At 61.1% G+C, this 19,040-nt stretch overlaps 1 protein-coding gene across 4 annotated transcripts in view; it reads right to left on the bottom strand.

The window, feature by feature from the left end:
* ADCY7 (adenylate cyclase 7) overlaps nt 1–19,040 on the bottom strand; it is a 57,578-nt gene that overhangs the window by 14,722 nt on the left and 23,816 nt on the right. For all 4 annotated transcript variants that reach the window (XM_070500730.1, XM_014830270.3, XM_044761652.2 and 1 more), the window contains exons 2-10: nt 12,054–12,480; nt 10,500–10,703; nt 9,406–9,567; nt 8,161–8,310; nt 7,679–7,827; nt 6,536–6,647; nt 3,144–3,271; nt 1,572–1,730; nt 1,253–1,385 (exon numbers count right to left, since the gene is read on the bottom strand). In XM_070500730.1, the coding sequence (XP_070356831.1) occupies nt 1,253–1,385; nt 1,572–1,730; nt 3,144–3,271; nt 6,536–6,647; nt 7,679–7,827; nt 8,161–8,310; nt 9,406–9,567; nt 10,500–10,703; nt 12,054–12,224 (1,368 nt within the window). In that variant the 5' untranslated portion in view covers nt 12,225–12,480. The remainder of the gene's footprint in view (nt 1–1,252; nt 1,386–1,571; nt 1,731–3,143; nt 3,272–6,535; nt 6,648–7,678; nt 7,828–8,160; nt 8,311–9,405; nt 9,568–10,499; nt 10,704–12,053; nt 12,481–19,040) is intronic.

Below are 19,040 nucleotides of genomic sequence, written 5' to 3'. Positions count from 1 at the left end.
AGAGGCGCAAGCAGCGCAGCCTAGAAAAGGGGGACCCCCTCCCCCGAGCCTGCCCGCAAGGGGCCCACACTGAATAAGCAAAAAGGACAGAGCAGCAAGAGCATCTGGGACAGGCGAAGAGGGCTCCGGGCAGAGGGAGCAGCAGCGACAAGGGTCCTGCGGTGGGAAGGGCCTGGCAGCGGAGGAACACGAGGATGGCATGGGGCGGGGGAGAGGTGCACTCAGGAGGGAGGGAGGAGTGGGCGGGGCCGAGCTGCGGGGTGCAGGGAGAGGGGCTGGACTCATTCCACCATGGGGGGAGCAGCCCTGAGGTACCCACGAGGACTGTCCCCAGATGCTAACTCAGCATCAACGGCCTGCGGAGGGGGTACCCAGGGAGACCTGGCCCTGAGGAGCAGCAGGACGAGGCCCAAAGGGTTGGGGGACCGCAGGAGACCCTGTGGGCAGCTCGCAGGCTGGCTCTCGCTCCCGTGGAGACTGGCAGCCGGGCCAGCCCTGAGCATGGCAGAGGCCAGAGCACGAGGGAGCTGGAAAGGGGCTGCCGGGCGGACGTTCTTGAGCCAGCCCCAAGGATGATTCAGCAGAGCTGCAGACGAGCCGGCCCCCTGGGGCAGCAGGGACGGCCTGGACAGGCGTGGGACAGGCCGGGGGCAGGCCCCGGGCCCCCTGGTAGGGGCAGCCCAACAGCCTCCTCACCATGGGGTCCAGAGGAAAGGGGGTAGCTCAGAGGGCGGGGCATGGCCAGCCGGGCGACACTGTGGGTCAGAACCCAGGACACCCGGGGCTCCTGCCAGCAGCCCCCGGGCCATTCCCTGCTTTCCTGGGTCTCATCCAAAGCATGTTTTTAAAATGTGTCTTTTGAAAATCCAGGAGATTAGTGACAACCTCATGAAAAATAAATTAATAGTGACTATTATTTCTAGAATGTTTATGACGAGCCAAGTTCGCAGTGAATGCTTCATTCAGATTAGCTTTTTCTCCTGTTAGGCAGGCAGTGTTGTGATTCCCATTTCACAGAAAAGAACACGGAGCCCAGAGAAGCTGCTACTTGGGGCCTGGAACATCCCAGGGACGGGAAGCTCACTCCTCCCCCGGGCAGGCCTCCTCCCACCTCTCCACAGCCTGGAAGAGAAAAACATTCTCCCTCCACGGGGGTCTTCTCCCAGGGGCTGGGCCCTGCTCCCCAGCAGTCTCGGCCCGCAGGGTTTCCTCAGGCAGCCCCACCCCCAGCCTGCTGCTTGAGCTCTCATACCCGGGGGTCGATGACCAGGTAGGTGCGAATGTTCATCTCTTTCAGGTAGGGGTCTCGCTGCTGCCCGTGCCCATCTTCCACCTCGTACGCCTTGTCCAGGTGGTTCAGCGTCGCCTCTGTGATGTGCACCCGGCTGGGGGAGACACAAGTCAGAGCAGCAGGGACCACAGAGGGCTCTCCAGGGTGCACAGCAGGCAGGGCAGAGTAGGCCATGGCCCCTCACTACAAGGTCACTGATTCCATCTCTGATCCCCCCGAGATCCCCCAGTCCAGAGTTGGCCCCTGGTCTCTGACCCCACCATGTCCAGCTAAGCCTCACCCGGGGACTCCAGCCGCCTCCATCCGGTTGGCCAGGGACACGTCATGGGACCACACGTCGTACTGCCACTTGCGCAGCCCAATAACACCACACAGCACGTTTCCTGAATGTATACCCACACGCATGCTGATGTCCACGCCCGTGGCCTCCCGCACCTGCCTGAGGCAGAGCGCTCTGGTCAGCCCACCCCAGCCAGGGCTGCTGGGGGCCCCGCACGCTGGGACAAGCCCAGGTATGGGTGTGGCATGGGGCGGGGGCAGAGCAAGGGTTGTGGGGGAGTGTGGGAAGGGGCAGGCCCAGCTCATGGGAGGGAATGTTCTCAGCCTAATGGGACAGCCTCCTTGAAAGGGCGTGAGCACCCCACCTCTGGGAGTGTGCAAATGAACGTTGCTCCCCCAAGCTCAAAAGCTATTAAAAGGAAGAGGAATTCCAACCGTCACTGGTGCCTATGGCTCAGGTGGACGGCCCGAAAATATGATCACGGGGCGTTTCCACTGCCCAGGGGCCCCAGCCACTGCCCCAAACCCAGCGGAGACACAGAACATGGGGCCAGCCTTTGGGGACCTTCCCCACGCCCTAACTCTGGGAAATGAGAGCACCAGGGCTCGCTGGCACCACTCAGTACAAGGAGCCCCAAGTTAGAGCTTCCGCGGGACACAGGGCACCCCCAAACACGAGCACAGCTTCAGGATACCTCTGACAAGTGGGTGAGGGCCCAAGGAGCAGCTGGCACATGTGTCCACCAGCAGGGCCGAGGATGGACAGAGCCTGCAGGGCTCAAAGCCAGAGGAAGCAGGGGGGCCCTGAACAACCTCCACAGCTTCCAGGGGAGGAGACTGAGACCCGGCGGCAGGGGCCTGCCCCAGGTCACACAGGTGGTGATGCAGAGCCCTGCTAGGACCGGAGCCCCGATTCCCTGTCCAGTGTTTTCCCAGCAGCACCAGCCACTTCTGGTGGGACTGCAGGAGGAAGGACCAGCGGCGGCTGGGTTTACACCCGCGTGCTACACACCTTCAGGCAGCCCAGCCGCCGTGCCCTGCTCTGCCCCCAGCACTGGTCACTCTGGCCCAGCCCACCTGGCCCTCCCATGCACCGGACCACCACAGCGGGGTCTTCCCACAGACCACGGCTGCTCGGGGCTCCCGAGAACCTTGGGGGCTGGATGTCGCTGGGAAGGCTCTGCAGGAGGCTGGTCCCCTGCCTCCGGGGTCTTCACAGGGGAAGCAGGAAGAAGTGGAGCCCTGCAGTCAGACCCTGAGTCTGCAAGGTCCTCCTGCCGTCTGTCCTGAACCCTTCCTGCCGCTGCTAACACTCAGTCTTTGGAGGCAGGGAGCCCAGCTGCCCCGCCCTCACGCCCTCCGGCTCTGAGCTCCTGACTCCGGGACTTGGAACCCCAGTGGGCCCAGAGGGAGGCGGCAGATGGCTGAGGGACCCACGCAAGCCACCGTCACTCCTGAGCCTGTTTCCTCATCTGCAAAATGGGGACAATGCATTCCCCACCATGCTTTGAGAGGAGGAGGGGTCCGTCGTGGGGACAGGCCCCAGCGCCCCAGGCCTGCCTGTGGCACCTACTTAATGGCCTCGCACATGTCGAGCCCCATCTTCACACAGTTCCGGGCATGGGTGGGCAGGGACACGGGCAGGCCCGACACGCAGTAGTAGCAGTCGCCCAGGATCTTGATCCGCATGCACTCATTGGCCTGCAGGACAAGGGAGAGGCCCGGTCAGCAACAGGCCAGGGGGCCAGGGGTCACACATGCCAGCCACCACCCCATGCCCTCCATGGGGAGCCAGGCTCTCTGCCGGCCAGAGCTTCCTCTGGGGCACCAGGCACCAGTAGCTGCTTCTGGGCCTGGCAAAGCACTGGGGACACAGGCTCTCCAGGAGGAACCCCCAAACAAGCATCAGGGATAAAAGCAAGGGTGACTAAGGGGGCCACTTGACTGCTTCCAGGGGAGGTGCTGGCTTTGCTTCATTTGTTCATGCAATGTTTGGGTGTCTACTGAGTGCCCGGTCCCACCCCAGGCACTGGGGGACAGCCACAAGCACAATAGACACAAACCCCTGCAGCCATGCAGCTCCCACGCTGATGGCATGGCTGGACACTAAACTAGATTGATAAAATTTAGACACACCCAATGGTGATAAATGCTAAGGAGAAAAATGAGGGATGAGAGGGAGGAGAACATTCACAGGGGGACAGGGAAAGCCTCTTGGAGAGGGTGACATGTAAGCAAAGACCCAAATGAACCAAGGGAGCAAGCCATGGCAATATCTGGAGGAAAAGCATTCTAGACAGAAGGAAGCAGCATGTGCAAAGGCCCTGAGGCCAGAAGGCTGTTTGAGACACAGCAAAGCAGCCAGACTAACTGAAGTGGAGCGAGTAGGGGAGATAAGGACAGAGAGGTGGCAGGTGCCACAAGCTAAGGGGTCAGCAGGTATCAAGGCAACCCAAGATATAGCTATGCTACTAGGAATGTGGGGTTTGGGGAGCAGGGAGAACGCAGAGAGGAAAGATGGGGGTTGGGAGAGAGGCTGGGGTCACATAGGAAAACGCCCATGGAGGGGAAGGGGAGGCCCAGGCAGGCTGGCTGAGGTTTCATCTGAGGAGGCACTGCGGCCACCCGCCCTCCGTAGGCCCTGGGCAAAGGTGGCCACACACCGGAGCCTTGGCTGAGGCTTTCGCGCTCTGAAGGAGGAGCTGCGTGCAGGCTCGTCCCCTCTGAGAGGCAGCCTCAGGGCAGCCTTACCCCCTGGCATCTGTGGGGAGGGATGCATGCACGCCCGCTCGCTCCTGCAGGGTCCTGAAGGGCTGGCCATCTCCCAGGACCAGGTGTCCTCTGTCTACGGATCTAGTGTCCGCTCCATCCATGCCCATCAGGCCTGGGGGTAACCGCCCAGCCTCAGTGACCAGGCAGGGACTGTCTCTCCCGAGTCCCGGCACCTGCCCCGCCTTTGCGAGCAGCCTCCTTACTAAACCCTCCCCGACAGGCCCCACTGAGTGAGTGCCAGCTGCTCCCTGCTGGGCCCTGTCTGGCCCACGCTGAGAGGCCACGGGCACAGTGGCTGAAGCCTGGAGAGGCCCAAGGCCCAGGCCCAGGCTCAGGCCTCCGGCTGCCTTCTCTCCGCGCAACACTGCCTTCCCCAGGCTGCTCCTCCACGGGGCTGACAGGCACCTGTGCCTCCGACGCTTCCCAAACGGGCAAGTCTGTGAGTGTGCTGGGGGCAGAAGGCGCCCAAGCCAGACGCAACGCCGACGCCTCAGAGAGAGCAGGCCCTGGCTCTCGGGAGGGGTGAGGGTCCCAGAATCTGATTGCTGATGAGAGCAAAGGCGGGACCAGCCCTGCCCGTCTCGGCCCAGGGGCTGGACGCTCGGGCTGGAAGGCCGGCACCTGCCACGGCCTACCTCTTCCTTTCTGCACAATGGGGCTGCCTCCCGGGCCTGCCACAGAGGGCCGGCTGCGTCCAAGAGGGCAAGGGCAGGTCCTTGGGCTTTGTGGCAAGGAAAGGGCCAGCTGTGGCCTGAGACCCAGGCCCCCTGCCCTACAAATGGCCCAACCTCTGGGGACTCCCACCTGCCGGTCCAGGAGAAGTCGTGAAGGAAGGAAGCTCCTGAAGGAAGGCTCCAGGCTAGGCAGGCCCTCCTAGTCACTCGGCCCGCAATACGCAGGGCCCAGCAGTTCTCCACAATGCCCCTGGCCTACTGTAGCTGGTTACCCCCTGCGACGGGAAGCTCACCCCCTGAGATGGAGTCCACTCCTGGTGAGGCAACCCCCCAGGACTGAGCGGCTCTGACCGTGAAAAGCTCTTGCTGGGCTGGGGCCAGAACCTGCCTCCCTCCACGTCCTGGACCACCGATCCTGCGCACAGGGAGACCCGGTTCGCTCTTACAGACTCAGGGGTGTGGCAGGGCCACTGGCGTTTGCCTTAAAAACCTGATTCAAATACACAGCCAGGATAGAGGGCCACTGCCTCACACCTGCACTCGGGTCTCTCCTTAGTGGCTACCACTTCAGGAAGCCTGTCTTGACCCCTTGGGGCGGGGTTAGGTGTTCCCCAGGTCCCCACCCCCACAGCCCTCTTCAATGCACGTGGCATGTAGGCCGGGAGCAAGGCGAGGGCAGGGCCACCGTCCAGCAGGTCTCAGGACCCTTTGGCAAATGAACACACCCACACACACAGACACAGACACACACAGATGCACACACACATACACAGACACACACACCCACCCCCGCCCCGAGCTGGCTGCTGCTCCCAGGCTCCCAGTGAGACCCCAGCCCAGCCCTCCCGCTCTCCGGCCTCTCTCCCCTCGGCTGTACCCTAGACCCTCCTTTCCCACTGCCCTCCCTGCTTGGTACCCATCACGCTTCCCAGGGTCCTCAGGCCTCCTCGCCTCAGCCCTCAAGTCCTGCCGCAGCTGACCTTGTGACCCTGTCCTCTCAGCTCTGTTCCATTCACACTGAGCCATGTTCACTCCATGGGTACATGGAACTTCTTTCCACTCCAGGCTTTTGCACATGCTGCTCCCTCTGCCTAGAGCACTGTTCTCTTTCCAGGTTTCTCAAACTTTAATGTCCACACGATTCACCGGGATCTTGCCGAAAGGCAGACTCTGGGAGAGGCCTGGCATTCCACAGTCCTCCCAAGCTCCCAGGTAAGGCCAAGGCCATGGCCTTGTGCAGGAAGGATGGAGCCTCCTCCCCCAGGCAGCCTTCCAGAGCCCTGTGTACCCCTGGTGAACACTGTCAGTCTCCCCACCAGCCTCACATGCTGGGACAGGATTCTGGCTGCCTCGGCCACTGCTTGGCCACCACTTCACCCTGGGGCACTCAGAGTGTTTGCTGACTGAATGCTAAAATTCAGCCGAGGTGCTGGGCATAGGACACCACTGGGATGCAATGACAGGGGCTCCTGACTTTACCAACAGCAGAGGGGAGGGGCGGCATGGGCGGCCGGCTCACCTTGGCGATCTGGTCGAACTTGCCGAAGAGCTCGTTCAGCACCACCACCAGCTCCTTAGGGGAACAGTCGCTGGCCAGCTGCGTGAAGCCCACGATGTCAGCGTAGAGGATGCTGGGGGGCACCGAGAGGTCAGAGCCAGGCCCCTGAGAGGCGGGGCTGCAGGAGCACAGGGACCGTCCGCCTGGAGCCCCCAAGCACCCGCCAGCCCTGCTCCTCCTCAGCCTCCACAGGGACGGGAGGGCCGTTCCCAGCCATAAAGACGAATTCAAGATGCAGAGCCTTCACGCTAAAGCAAAACAGAGCCAACTGCAGAGCCCGCAGCGGCCCTGCAAACCCACCCAGCGCCCATCACCGCGGAGGCCGCCCGGGCCGTCACAGGTGGAGCGCACCTGCGCCTCAGACTCCCTGCTCCTTTCCTGCATCCAGGTTCCCACCTTAGCACAGACTTCAGAACTAAACCCCCTGGGAAGATGTGACGCGACGCTCCCTGAGCCAAGCTCCGTGCCCAGCACGTCCAGTCCTCACACTGCCCTTGCAAGAGCCCGTTCTCCAGACGAGCACACTGAGGCTCAGGGAGCTGGAGACTTGCTGGGAAGTCAGAGCTGCAACTTGCACCAGATCTCCCAGCTCCAGACTCCGGGAGTTCGGGACCGTCCGCAGCCCGGACAGGAGGCAGCAGGCCAGCCTACGGCACAGCGCTGAGCCTGGGGCAGAGGCTCGGGGCGGGGCTGCAGTTCACTTGGGCTGCACGTTCAAGTAAGATGCTGTAGCCCCTTGGAAGCAGCCAAAGACAGGCGTCAGGACTCGGGGGCTCCGGCAGTCACCAAGCCCTGGGGGGCTTCCCCTCCTTTTGAGGGGCCTGTGTCCTTTTGAGCAACATTTGAAAGGACCCCTTTCTTTCCAACAGTCATGTTTGTGCACAGAGTTTAGCAATTTTAGAGGGCTACTGGATCTCCCCCAACACCAATCTGATCTGAACCCACCCCCTGTGCAAACAAAGGGGAGCCTGAGGCCCAAGGCTGGGCCTGGATTTATCTCCCCCATCTCTGTGTGGTTGGGGTCTGGGCCTCTAGACAGGAGGGCAGGGAGGCCGCCTGCCCAGGGCCCCGGAGACACCGTGCACAGGCCCGCCAGTCACCTACCTAACGTTCTGGTGCCGCTTCACGTAGAGGCTGTGGAAGTTGTTGTCCGGCACACAGCGGCGGTCCCCCCGCTCCTTGAGCCTCTCGATGATGGCCAGCTTCATGCCCATGGAGATGTGCGCCGGCAGCACTGACAGCAGCAAGTTCTCCTGGGCAGCGCGGGGCAGGCAGCGCAGAGTCAGGCCCCAGGCCTGACCCACCCGGCCCTGTCTTCTCCACCCTCCTGCCTGCTCCGCCCGCAGCACCCTCCATCTCTGCTGGCCGATGCCCTGCCACCAGCCCAGCCAGGCCCACACGCTCCGTGTCCCCAGCACCCCCGGGTGAGGCCTGCATGAGAGTCTAGCCCTGCACCCTACGCACATGCTGCTCAACAAGCAACTGACGTCCAGGGAGAAAGGACACAGGGCATGGGGCCTGGGAGATAGCCAGGGAGGGCTGGGCAGGGGCCGGGCTGTGGCTCTCGCGGGAGGCAGGGTGCCCACCTGCTGGCGCTTCTCAATGCGCAGCTTACGCCTGATCTGGATGCACTTCACAGTGTAGGTGAAGAGGTCACGGGAGGCGTCCTGCATCTGGTGCTTATGGAAGGCGCCCGTGAGGTTCACGCACAGGAAGACAACGGCAACAGCCAGCAGCTGAGGGTGGACCGAGGGCAGACTCAGCATTCCACCAGCCCAAGGTCCCGAGGCAGCAGCCCCCTTGGTGGGCTGGTGATGGCAGCCCTGCCCCATTCTCTGACCTCCAGCCCATTCAGGCTGGCACCCTTCCTGAGGCAGGCAAGGAAACAGGCCCAGACAGGGCTGGTCTCCCGGTGAGTCGCTGTCACTACAGGACAGGTCTCACGCCCATCTTGGCACCTGCTGGGCATTGCCCAGTCCAGGAGGATTTGGGCCCAGAGGACAGGGAAGCTGGTCACTTCTGGGGAGGCAGGAGCGTGTCACACTGCAGAGCCCAGAGCCCGAGGGGAGTGCCAAGCACAGTCACGGAAGGCGCAGCACCCTGCTGGCTGCCAGGGCTCCAGCCTCCACCTCCTGAAGGGGACACCAGGCCTGGGCAGGAGGACAACACATCTCTAAGTCACCATGACTTATAAATGAGTTTCACTCACTCAACACAAAGACACAAGAGAGGGTGCCCAGGCATACCCCCCACCCCTGTCAGGACAGGGCTCTGCAGACGAGACCTCAGGACAGGCCTTCACCCCACAACCACACGCTGGGCGGGGAAGGAGGCTGAGGTCAGGGCTCCAGCAAGGGGCTGAGCCTCCGGGGTTCACAGGCCAGCAGAGGAAAGGCCTCAAGGCAGGGCACCTCCCTGGGGTCGCTTCCCAGCGGACTCAGAGGAAGCCTGGTCTGAGGCCATCCGAGGCCTCTGGGACCAACTCAACCACAGCCCGGCCCAGAGTGGCCTGGGCCTACCCCCGCACCGGCAGCCTCCCGCCCCTCATCTGCAGCCCCCCGCTCCTTACCTGCAGCCCCAGGCCCAGAGCCCCCCGTCTCTCACCTGCAGCCCCCTGCACCTCACCTACAGCCCCACGCCCTTCACCTACAGCCCCACACCCCTCACCTGCAGCCCCACACCCCTCACTGCAGCCCCTGACCCCTCACCTGCAGCCCCACGCCCCTCACTGCAGCCCCTGACCCCTCACCTGCAGCCCCACGCCCCTCACTGTAGCCCCTGACCCCTCACCTGCAGCCCCACGCCCCTCACTGCAGCCCCTGACCCCTCACCTGCAGCCCCACGCTGACGCTGGGCTTTGTGAAGATCTCCATGACAGTGCCAAGCACCAGGAGGTGGGAGGTGCTGGAGATGACCCCCACCACTATGGCCCCCTGCATGCTGAAGGGCAGCAGTGTGTACACCACGAAGACAACGAACAGGAAGAAGGGCACCTGGGGACAGGCAGTCATGAGTCTGGGGCCCGGGACACGGCCTGAGCCTGAGGTGACATCAGGCCCCCGAAGCCTCTTGTCTTCTGGGGACAGCCCCAGAAACCTGAATCCTGAGCCCTCTGTCCTCAGGTCGGCCCCTTGCACCTCCCCTGCATGGTGAGAGCCAGCAATAGACACACACTGGAACATCCGCTTCTGGGTCGGGCCCAGCATTACTATTATTCATCGTCTCCTAAGAGCTGATTTACGATCTGGGGCCAAGGCAGAGCCTCCCCAGGAGCAAGGCTCCATGGCCCCGTGGCCCAGGGAGTTCCAGCTTGGTGCCTGTGGCCCTGTGGCTCTCCCTCCACAGGAACAGAAATTATGGGAAGGCTGGGCAGGGCCCCCTCACCTGCCACCCAGCAGCACAGCCCCACCCGGCCTGTCCACTCCGCAAGCTGACCACTGCCATCCAACCTGTCCTGCATGCACCCCTTCTAGGAACAGCCCCCTCCCCTGAGATTTCAGTCTGCATGGCTCCTATGAGCCTCACCCTACCCCAGACTCAGGAGCATCAGATGACCAGTCCCACCGGTCAGAGGGTACCACCCCGTGGCCATAGTGAACCTCAAGCTGGTTGAGAAGGACTCTCTCTTTCACCTAGGAGTAAGCTGGTGGGCTGGCAGCCTAGAGCCGCTGTGGCCATCTCTGCCCCAACATGGGGATGGCCTGCCCGGAAATGAAACAACACAGAGGAAAGCAGAGCCGAGAGAAAGCAGGACCTGGCCATCCTGCTGGAGGCCCCCGGCTGGAAAGGGCCCAAGGCCAGCACACGAAATGCAGGCCCATTCTCCAGAAGGGACCCAATGCCCAGAAAGGGCAAGAGTTGCCAGGTGCACAGCTGGCTGGAGGCATCCAGCTGCCAGGGTCGCGGGGGTCCCCTGCCCTCTTACCTGCTGCGACGCACAGGCCGCCTTCCTCCACGAGTCAAACACCAGCACGTAGCCCAGCGTCACAAGGCAGGCCCAGATGAGCAGTGCTGAGGCCCTGAGCCACTGCCGGACGAGGCACTCGACATACACCAGCACATAGAGAGCCACAAACACGGCGAGCATTAAGAATACTGTCCCCAGGACAGCCTGGTTTCTGGAGGGGTCCTGGGTGGGGCAAACACACAGAAATGCCACAGCCTTCCCAGCAAGGAGCTGCTTTCTCCAGAAAGCCTGCCAGGTTAGCCTGCCCAGCCAGCCCTGAGCAGTGTCACCTGTGGCTTCCTCCACGAGAGCGGTGTCTACGCTCCCTCTAAACACCAGGTTCTCTGGTGCTTAGCATCTGGTGTTCAGACCACCAAACACCTTCAGGATTTGTGCTGTTGTCTCTGCCAGGACTGCCTACATGGCCGCCTTTCCCTAGTCACCTGCGGAGCCCTCAGCATCCTTCACAGCCCAGCCGCGCTACTCTCCCTCCCCACCCCTGCCCTGGGTTCCCAAGGCCCTCTGTGCACACCTGCAGGGGACAAGCACAAGAGGACGGGAGAAAAGGCCTGGAAAGCCTCCCGGAGAGGCCACTGCTCCTGACTCTTAAAGAATGAATGGAGGTTTCCGAGGAAATGATGAGTAAGGGCGTCCCAGATAGGGGAAGAGCTGGAGCAAAGGTGCACAGGTGACACCAGGGGCTTGCAGGAAGGACCATTTGCAGATGCAACAGCATCTGGTTTTCCCCGGGGGTCCCTAAGACCCATGACCAGAGGCTGACCTGGGAGCCACATATAGTAAGTACCCCATAACTATTTGCTGAATGCCAAAACAAATGTCCTGTGGTTTGTAGCCACAGAGACATGGGCAGCACTGACAGCACCTACTGGGTGCAGCCACTTTACACATAGCACCCTGTCAGCAGTCTGTAGTCTCTGCCGTTTTCTTCCAGAACTCTGCTGTTCCATACAGTAGCCACTAGCTGCATGTGGCTATTCAAAATTAAACTCACATTAATTAAAAATAAAATTAAAAATTCAGTTCCTCAGTCACACTAGCCACATTCAAAGTGCTCGACAGCTGCACACAGGGAGTGGCTGTTGCAAGGCGAGGCCTAAGTCAGGGACGACGTTAGCGTGTCTGCTGGACAGCCGTGTAGGGCAGGGCTCTGAGGCCACGGCCAGGCTCCGTGGGAAGGGGTGCTGGGATGGATTCATGTCAGCCCCGGTGCTGGAAGTGGAAGCAGTGGTACACAGGCCATCCCTGACCTGGGTCTTTGACAGAATCGAAGCTCATTGTGGAGAAAAGCGAGGGTAATTCATCTGGTCAAATTAATGTAATATCTGAAACCACCCTAGACTTCAAGATTAAAAAACCTGTCTCCCACCAGCCCAAATATGCTCCATAGCACTTTACAGATGCAGCCCCGGCATAGAGAAGATAGTGATGCGCCCAAGGGCTCGCAAGTACAGAGCGTCAGAGCCGAGATCTGACCCCAGGGAGGCCCCCACTGCCATGGGTGCCCTCACTCACCCCCTGGCTGAAGGTGATGACGATGAGTGCAACGCAGGCGGCGACGGCCACCAGCAGGAGCGTGAGCAGCAGCGGCCCGTGCTGGCTGGTGAGGCGGTACTTCTCGTAGAGCGCGTGTTCGTCTGGGTCCTCCTCGCCCTCGTTGAGGAAGTAGCGCCCCTTGGCCGGCATCCTCCTCCCTTGGCACCCCGCCCGGCAGCCCACTCAGGAGACTCCACAGCCCGGGGAGCATCTGTCTGCCGACACCCTCCCGGTGGCCTAGGCCTCTGGCCTCTCACAGCCTGGCCGGTGGGTGTGGGGAGGGGCGCCCGGGGCCTGCAGCTCCATGGGCAATGCTGGGTCTGTACCGCTGTGGACACCAGGCCTTGCTCAGTGCGCCACCCGCATCCTCCTCTGCGTCCTGGCCAGGCTGGCCAGGTCCTCAGCTCTGCAGAGACACACAGCAGAGCCAGATGTGAGTGGACAGGCCAGACGGGGAAGGACCCGCGTCAGGGGAGAGCGGGGCCAGAATTCACAGAACCTGGGGTCTGATTCACTCAACCTGAACCTCACTTCCGGGTGCTGTTGAGGGCTCTGCCCACTCCACGGCCATAAAGCTGGACCCCAGTGTTTCCTAGAACTGCCCTGTGCCACACGTGGCTATTTAAAATGAAACTTAAGTTGATTAAAAATGAGATTAAAAATTCAGTCCCTCAGTGACACCAGACATATTTCACATGCTCCACGGCCACATGGGGCAGGTGCTATTATATTGGGCAGCACAGATATAGAGCACTTCTGTCATCCAGAAACTTCTACTGACAGCGCTCCTCTAGAGCTGGGACTGCTTCACTGTCACGTGTGTCTCTGATCCATCGCAGGGACCCCGCATGCACGGTGTGAGGCAGGGATCAAGGTTCATTTCTTTTTTTCGAGTGGATGTTGCACTATTCCAGCAGCATTTAGTGAAGCCACCATCCCTCCCCCAGAATTTCAGGGGCCCCACCTTTGTCATGAGTCAGGTGACTGTGCCTGTGAGGTCCATTTGCAGGCTTTCTCCTGTCCCAATGGTCCTTGTACAGAGACCACTCACTCAACTACTGGGGCTGCTGGTGAGGCTGCGTCTCAGACCCCTACACCTGCCTCACCCAGAGCATCCCCCTTGCACTCATGTTATAATAAGCTTCCACATAAGTCTGCATTTTTTAAAAAGGGCCCACTGACAGGAATTTAAGGAGTCTGCAAGCCTTGTTCATAGAACAGGAAGCTGAACCTCAGAGGGAACACAGTGGATCCTTTATGACAAAGCTCAGAGCAGACCCCAGGCTTGCGACACTCAGCCTAGATGGGCCCCCTCTTTTCCCAGCACCATTCATTCATTTGCTCATTCATTTATTCCAAAAAGGCTTGTCAATCATGCCGATGGCACAGCAGGCCCACTATACTTCCTGTGTGGCAGCCTGGCTCTCTCCCTGGGGCTCCCAGTCCTCAAAGGGAGAAAGTCACCAAACAGTGTGCAATCCCCAGATGCAGCAGCTGGGGCTTGGGGGCAGCTGCCATATTCCCAGCAGGAACCCTGTGTCAAGGGGGCAGCCCTGGACTGGAGTCCAGGCCCCTGATGTCCTCCAGGCCTGCCTCAGGGATTGGAACCAGGACAGGGCAGGTGGCAGAGGGCAGGGAGGCTGGAAGACGGGAAGGCTCGGGGCAGAAATGGCACAAATGGCTCCCGGCAGAAGCTGCAAGAGAAAGGCGGTCCAGAGCCCCCAAAGGGCAGAAGAGCAGGGTATCCAGAGTCCCAGAGTCCGAGTGAAGCCCCCTTGAGTACCCCCTGCCATGAGGACCCTGCGGCCACTGTGGCTCCAGGAGCCACCTCAGGCACTACTGCCCCGGGAACAAAAGGGGAAACCACAGATTTGAGGGTGGAGAGAAGGCTCCTCTTTGCCAGGGCTCCTGGCTCCCTCTGCTCCCCCCAGGCCCAGGCAGGTGTCCACAAGCCTTGGCACCTGCTTAACCTGGGCCACCCTGGGGGGGTGGGGCCCAGGGCTGCCAAAGGGCCTGAAGTGCTGAGAGAAGCTGCAAATCTGATTCTACAGGAAATATTCCTTTTTAAATGTTGGCAACTAATTTTAAAAATGTGAGTGGTGCAGCCAACTCGTTTGAATCTTTAAATCTAAACTAACCAGACTTTATTCCCCAAGAGGCATTTTTTGAGTAGTAAGCATACATGCCCAGCCCTGTAGGGTCTGCAAAACAAGACGAAGCCCCTGCCCTGAGAAGCCCCCAGTCCAGGGCGCCCCTAAAGCAGCAGTGTGCAGTCACACAGACGCCTGCACACACATCGCCACTCTCACCTTCACAACCTGCTAAGGCCAAGGTGTTATGGCCATTTTATAGATGTGGAACTGAGCCCAGAGAGGTAGAGCGGCTTGCCTAAGATCACACAGCTGGGGCTGGTTGGTAGAAGGGCTGGGACTCAAACCGGGGTCTGCCAGCTCCCACAGCAGGACTCCACTGAGCTCCTTCCAGCAGCAGCAGCTCCTGGTGAATGAAACAGTTGCCACAAGCATATGACACTGCCTGTCCCTCTGGCCTGGTGCACCAGGAGTGCCAGGGTGAGAAACCCTGAACACCAAGGGGCCGGGGCAACTCCCGGCAGCCACTCTATGCCCCAGACCAGAGCTGTGAGCAGCCAGAACACGCAGACGTGCATGTGCATGCACACACGTGCCCCACGATGCCGTGCACCCCAGACGCCAGCCTGCCCTCCCAGGTGTGAGAAGCCGGGCTGAGCCAGGCCTGGGAGAGAGGGGCCTTGTGAAAGGTTCTCGGGGGCCTGTGGGGACCCCGGCTCAGTAAATACTCCTCTTGGGGATCTAAATAGCCACTTCCTGGGCAACGACAGGCCGGAGAGGAGGCAGACAATGGTCAGCACTGGGCATGGGGACTTGGGCCCATCCAGGGACCTCAACCAGCTCTTGGGCCAAGTGGGCAGTGCGAGGCAGGGCTGGGGCTGGGAGAGGCTGCACCGACCACTCCTGAGAGATAGCCCGAGAACCCACCAGGCATCTCCACAGGCCAGCTCCTTTCTAGGAGCCACCCCCAAATCCAGATCCAGATGCCCCCTCTGCCCAAGAAGGCTCCAAGGCCCCTCTCTCCCATCACCAGCTCTCTTGCCATCACTGACTCAGCTGGGACCGGAGGGCCCCTCTGAGGCCCTGATGAAGGAACTCCATCCTTGTTGCCACGTCACCAGCAAATGACTGTGCGGCCCCAGCTTGTACACCCCGGTGACAGGGAGCTCAGCACCTTTCAAGGCAGTGTTCTCCATCCCTGAGCACTCCTGCCTGTAAGTCCTACCTCCCCTCAAGCTAAGCCCTGTCTCCCCATCCCTCCCCCACCCTAACCTGTTGGTCCTGTCTGAACCCAAAGACACCGAGAGCAGAGACACGCACTCAGGAGCGTCCAGGCCCCTTTCCTGGAGCTCCAGGGTCCCTCACTGTCATTCACACCTCACTAGCACTCTGGCTGGGGACCGGGGGAGTGGGACCCCAAGGGTCCAGCTGGGGAGAGGGTGTTTCCTGCTCTCTCAGGCCCCTGGTTCAGGAGCCACATGACCCAGGTCTGGCTAATCAGCATAGTCTCTCACAAGCCCCAGGTACCAGTTTAAGGACGAACATGTAACCAAAATCATCTCTTTGGGACGTTTGCTGACCCATGGGAAAGAGATGCTCTCTTTTGCTGGTGGCCTGGAGCTGCTGGCGGCCACCTGAGCCACCACTAGGAGACAGCCCACCTGAGAATGAAGCTAACACAGAGAACTGGAGGGAGACAGAGACGCAAAACTATCCCCGCCCCCCGGGGCCCTAGATCCAGCTCTGCCTGAAGCTCAAGCAACCTCCATATATCATAACTGCATGGGACAATCAATGCCCCTTTTAACTGAAGCCAGTCTGAGTTTCTATCACTTGCAACCAGAGTCCCAAGGTCCATGCTGAGCCTCCTGCCCCAGTGTGCTGCGGCCAGGAAGCCCTCATGGCCGCTTGATGCGTCCAGAGTCAGGAGAGAGGGCCCCACTTAGCTCAGAGGTGAACTGGGCCCCTGCAGACACAGCCCATCCTGGAGACTTCCTCTGGAAGGGGGCGTGGCCAGGAGGGAACCCCCATAGCTCTGCCCAGAGTCCACGGCCCGGGCCCAGCCAGGCTGCAGAGGACCTGGGGCAGCAGGGCTGCAGGAGGCTGGGTGGGGGCTCATCACATCCTCTCCAGTGGCTTCCGGAGACTCCTTCCCTGCAGGAGGAATTAGGGGCCCAGGGCATACGTAGGTGGAAATGGACACCAGGGGTACCGCCTCCTCCCTGAAAAGACGGGCGCTGAGCTCCCTGTAGCCTGTGCTAGAGCAGGGTGGACAAAACAAAACCTACTGAGCACTTACTGTGCACCCAGCACTCTGGTCTCTTTAAATCCACATACCTGCCCTGTTGGTTAGTATGACCACGGACTCCATTTTATGGATGTGGGAACTGAGAAACAGAGAGGTTCAGTCATTTGCCTGAGGTCACACAGCTAGTAAAAGAGAGCTGGGATTTGAACACAGGCCATCTGAGGTCCACCTCTTGTCCTGACCATCCTCATAGTGTTGACATCCACAGAGCCCATAACATCTCCAAATGCCAATCCCTTCCTGTCCCCGCCATCAAGGCCCAGGACAGAGGGTGGGGGGCAAAGTAGACCCCATCAAGGACCTCCCTCTGCCTTGTAGGGCAAGGTCAGGGAGCCCTCTCTCAGCCAGCAAGATCCAGAAGGGCCTCTTCCTCCAGGAAGCCCTCTGAGCTACCCCTGTACACCCTCTTTTCCCTTCCCTGCAACCGAGGTAGGACTGTGGTCTCCTCGCCAAATACCGTCTGGCAGGTCCAGCTTCTCAACCAGAAGAGCTGCTGGAAACCAGGGGCTCGGGCCTCAAATTATGACTGTAGGGCTGGGCGTTTGGGGCTGCTGAGGAAATCCTTCCCCAGCGGAACTGGCTGAGCCGGCAGCACCCTCAGCCCTGCCGCACCCCCCGGGGAGTTACAGACCACCCCCAGCTTTCACAGACACGCCGAGGCACCCACTTCCTCCCCAAGCGGGGCTGGCAGGCACCCCAGCCTGGCTTCCTCTGGCCCAGCGCTTGCAGGCCCCAGGGCTGCAGGGGGCCAAGGCCTCAGAAAGGGGAAGTGGGGGCCCCGGGGCGGGCAGGCCTGCTGGGAAGGGAAGGCCAGCTGTGCCCAGCCCGGGACCACACTGCTGCCGCCAGCCCTGCCAGCCCTATCTCCCCTGGGGGGCCGGCCCGCGGCTCCCCCAGGCCAGGGCAGAGGCGGTCCTCGTCTGCAGAGCAACCTTGCAGCAGTGCCATCCCCTCAGCAGCCCCGGGGCTTCGAGAGGGACAACCAGTGGCTGCCTGGCCCAGCATGGGCCTGGCCCAAAGAGGCACGCAGGAAACCTCAGGGGACCAAGCGATTCCAGTCTGGCTGGCATTCAAGCCCTCCCCTCCATCAGCACCAGCCCCACACCGGCCCCTCCATCCCCCAGAGCCCGGCAGCCCTCGGCCTCTCCACAGCTCTGTGCACAGGGGGCCTGACCTCCCTCTCCACTCCCCTCTCTCCCAGGCACGCCCCCTGGGAGGCCTTCCCCGACCCCTGTCAACGTCCCCTTTGTCAGACGTCCCAGCGCCTGCCTCCCCACACTGCTGAGGCAGGATCTGTGTCTGTGGCCTGCAGCTGGGCCCCGGCAAATGCACGTGGAATGGATGGATGGATGGATGGATGGATGGACAGATGGACGGACAGATGATGGATGGATGGATGGATGGATGGATGGATGGATGGACGGATGGACGGATGGACAGACGGACAGACGGATGAATGGACAGACAGATGGGTAGATGGACAGGCAAACCAACCAGCTGTATCCCAAACCAGCGGAAAGGTGGGAGAAGCAAGCAGGGGGGCCTTGGTGAGGAAGGAGGGGCCGCCATGAGGACAGCAGGTGATGAAGAGATGAGGAAAGGGTCTCCCTCAGAAGAGCGGAGGCCTCACCCGCCGGGTGGCTGTGCCTGAGAGGGAGGCGGCCTGGGTTCAGAGCCCAGCTCTGCTGCCACTGGCCGCCTGAGTGGCAGAGTTGCCTAACACTCCAGACCTCAGTTTTCTCATCGGTAAACTGCGGTGCTGACGCGCAAGCTGCGGAGAGAGTAGGCACAGGTCATCATGGACAACAGGCCAGGTGTACGGGGACAAAATGGCCAGTGAGCCCAGAGAAGAGGAGGAAGGCTCCGTTCCCAGAGCTGAGGGAGCCCGACCACGGGGCCCAATCAGAGAGACAGGTGCGAAGAGGGCAGAGCGCCCAAGGACCCGCTACGCCATCTCCCCACTTCCTGGTGACAGCCTGCAAAGCCACCAGGCAGGGGCAAAAGCCAAAGCCCCCCAGTGATGCACCCCCAGCCATCCCCGCCCCCCCAGCACGCTCCCCAGAAGCCCCAGGCCGACTCTACCCCAGGGACCACAGGCTGCCACTCAGCCCTGGAGTGCAGAGTCTGGTGGTCCAATCCCAGCTCCCAACCTGCTCTGTGACCCTGGGAAGTCCCTTGCCCCCTCTGGGCCTCGGTTAGCCCTCTTGCAAAGGCGTGGTTACATCCGACCTCTGAGGCCCAGCTCTGCACTGAGCTGGGAGTGGAGGCTGAACCATAAAATGGAAAGGATATGGTACTGAAGAAAAAGTGAAGGGGGCAGCCTGGTGTTGCCACCTGGCCGCAGAGGGCTCATCCCAGGGGTGGGGCAGGGAGCTGTTCTTCATGTCTGTACCTCCCGTCCACTTTCCTCGGGGTTTCCATAGTCAGTCTCTCCTTTAACGCGCAAATACCCTGTTCACCCCTCACCCCCAAGGCTCCAGCTGCCAGGATGATAAATGCCATTTGCTCTCCCATGGTGGTGAGTGATCCCCTGGGAAGCATTCGCCCACCCACTCAGGCACTCATTCC

The sequence above is a fragment of the Equus asinus genome, chromosome 28 (assembly GCF_041296235.1).
Source record: "Equus asinus isolate D_3611 breed Donkey chromosome 28, EquAss-T2T_v2, whole genome shotgun sequence".
In the NCBI taxonomy this organism is placed as follows: domain Eukaryota; kingdom Metazoa; phylum Chordata; class Mammalia; order Perissodactyla; family Equidae; genus Equus; species Equus asinus.
The sequence above is the reverse complement of the archived record's forward strand: the minus strand, read 5'-3'. Positions and strand labels throughout refer to the sequence as shown.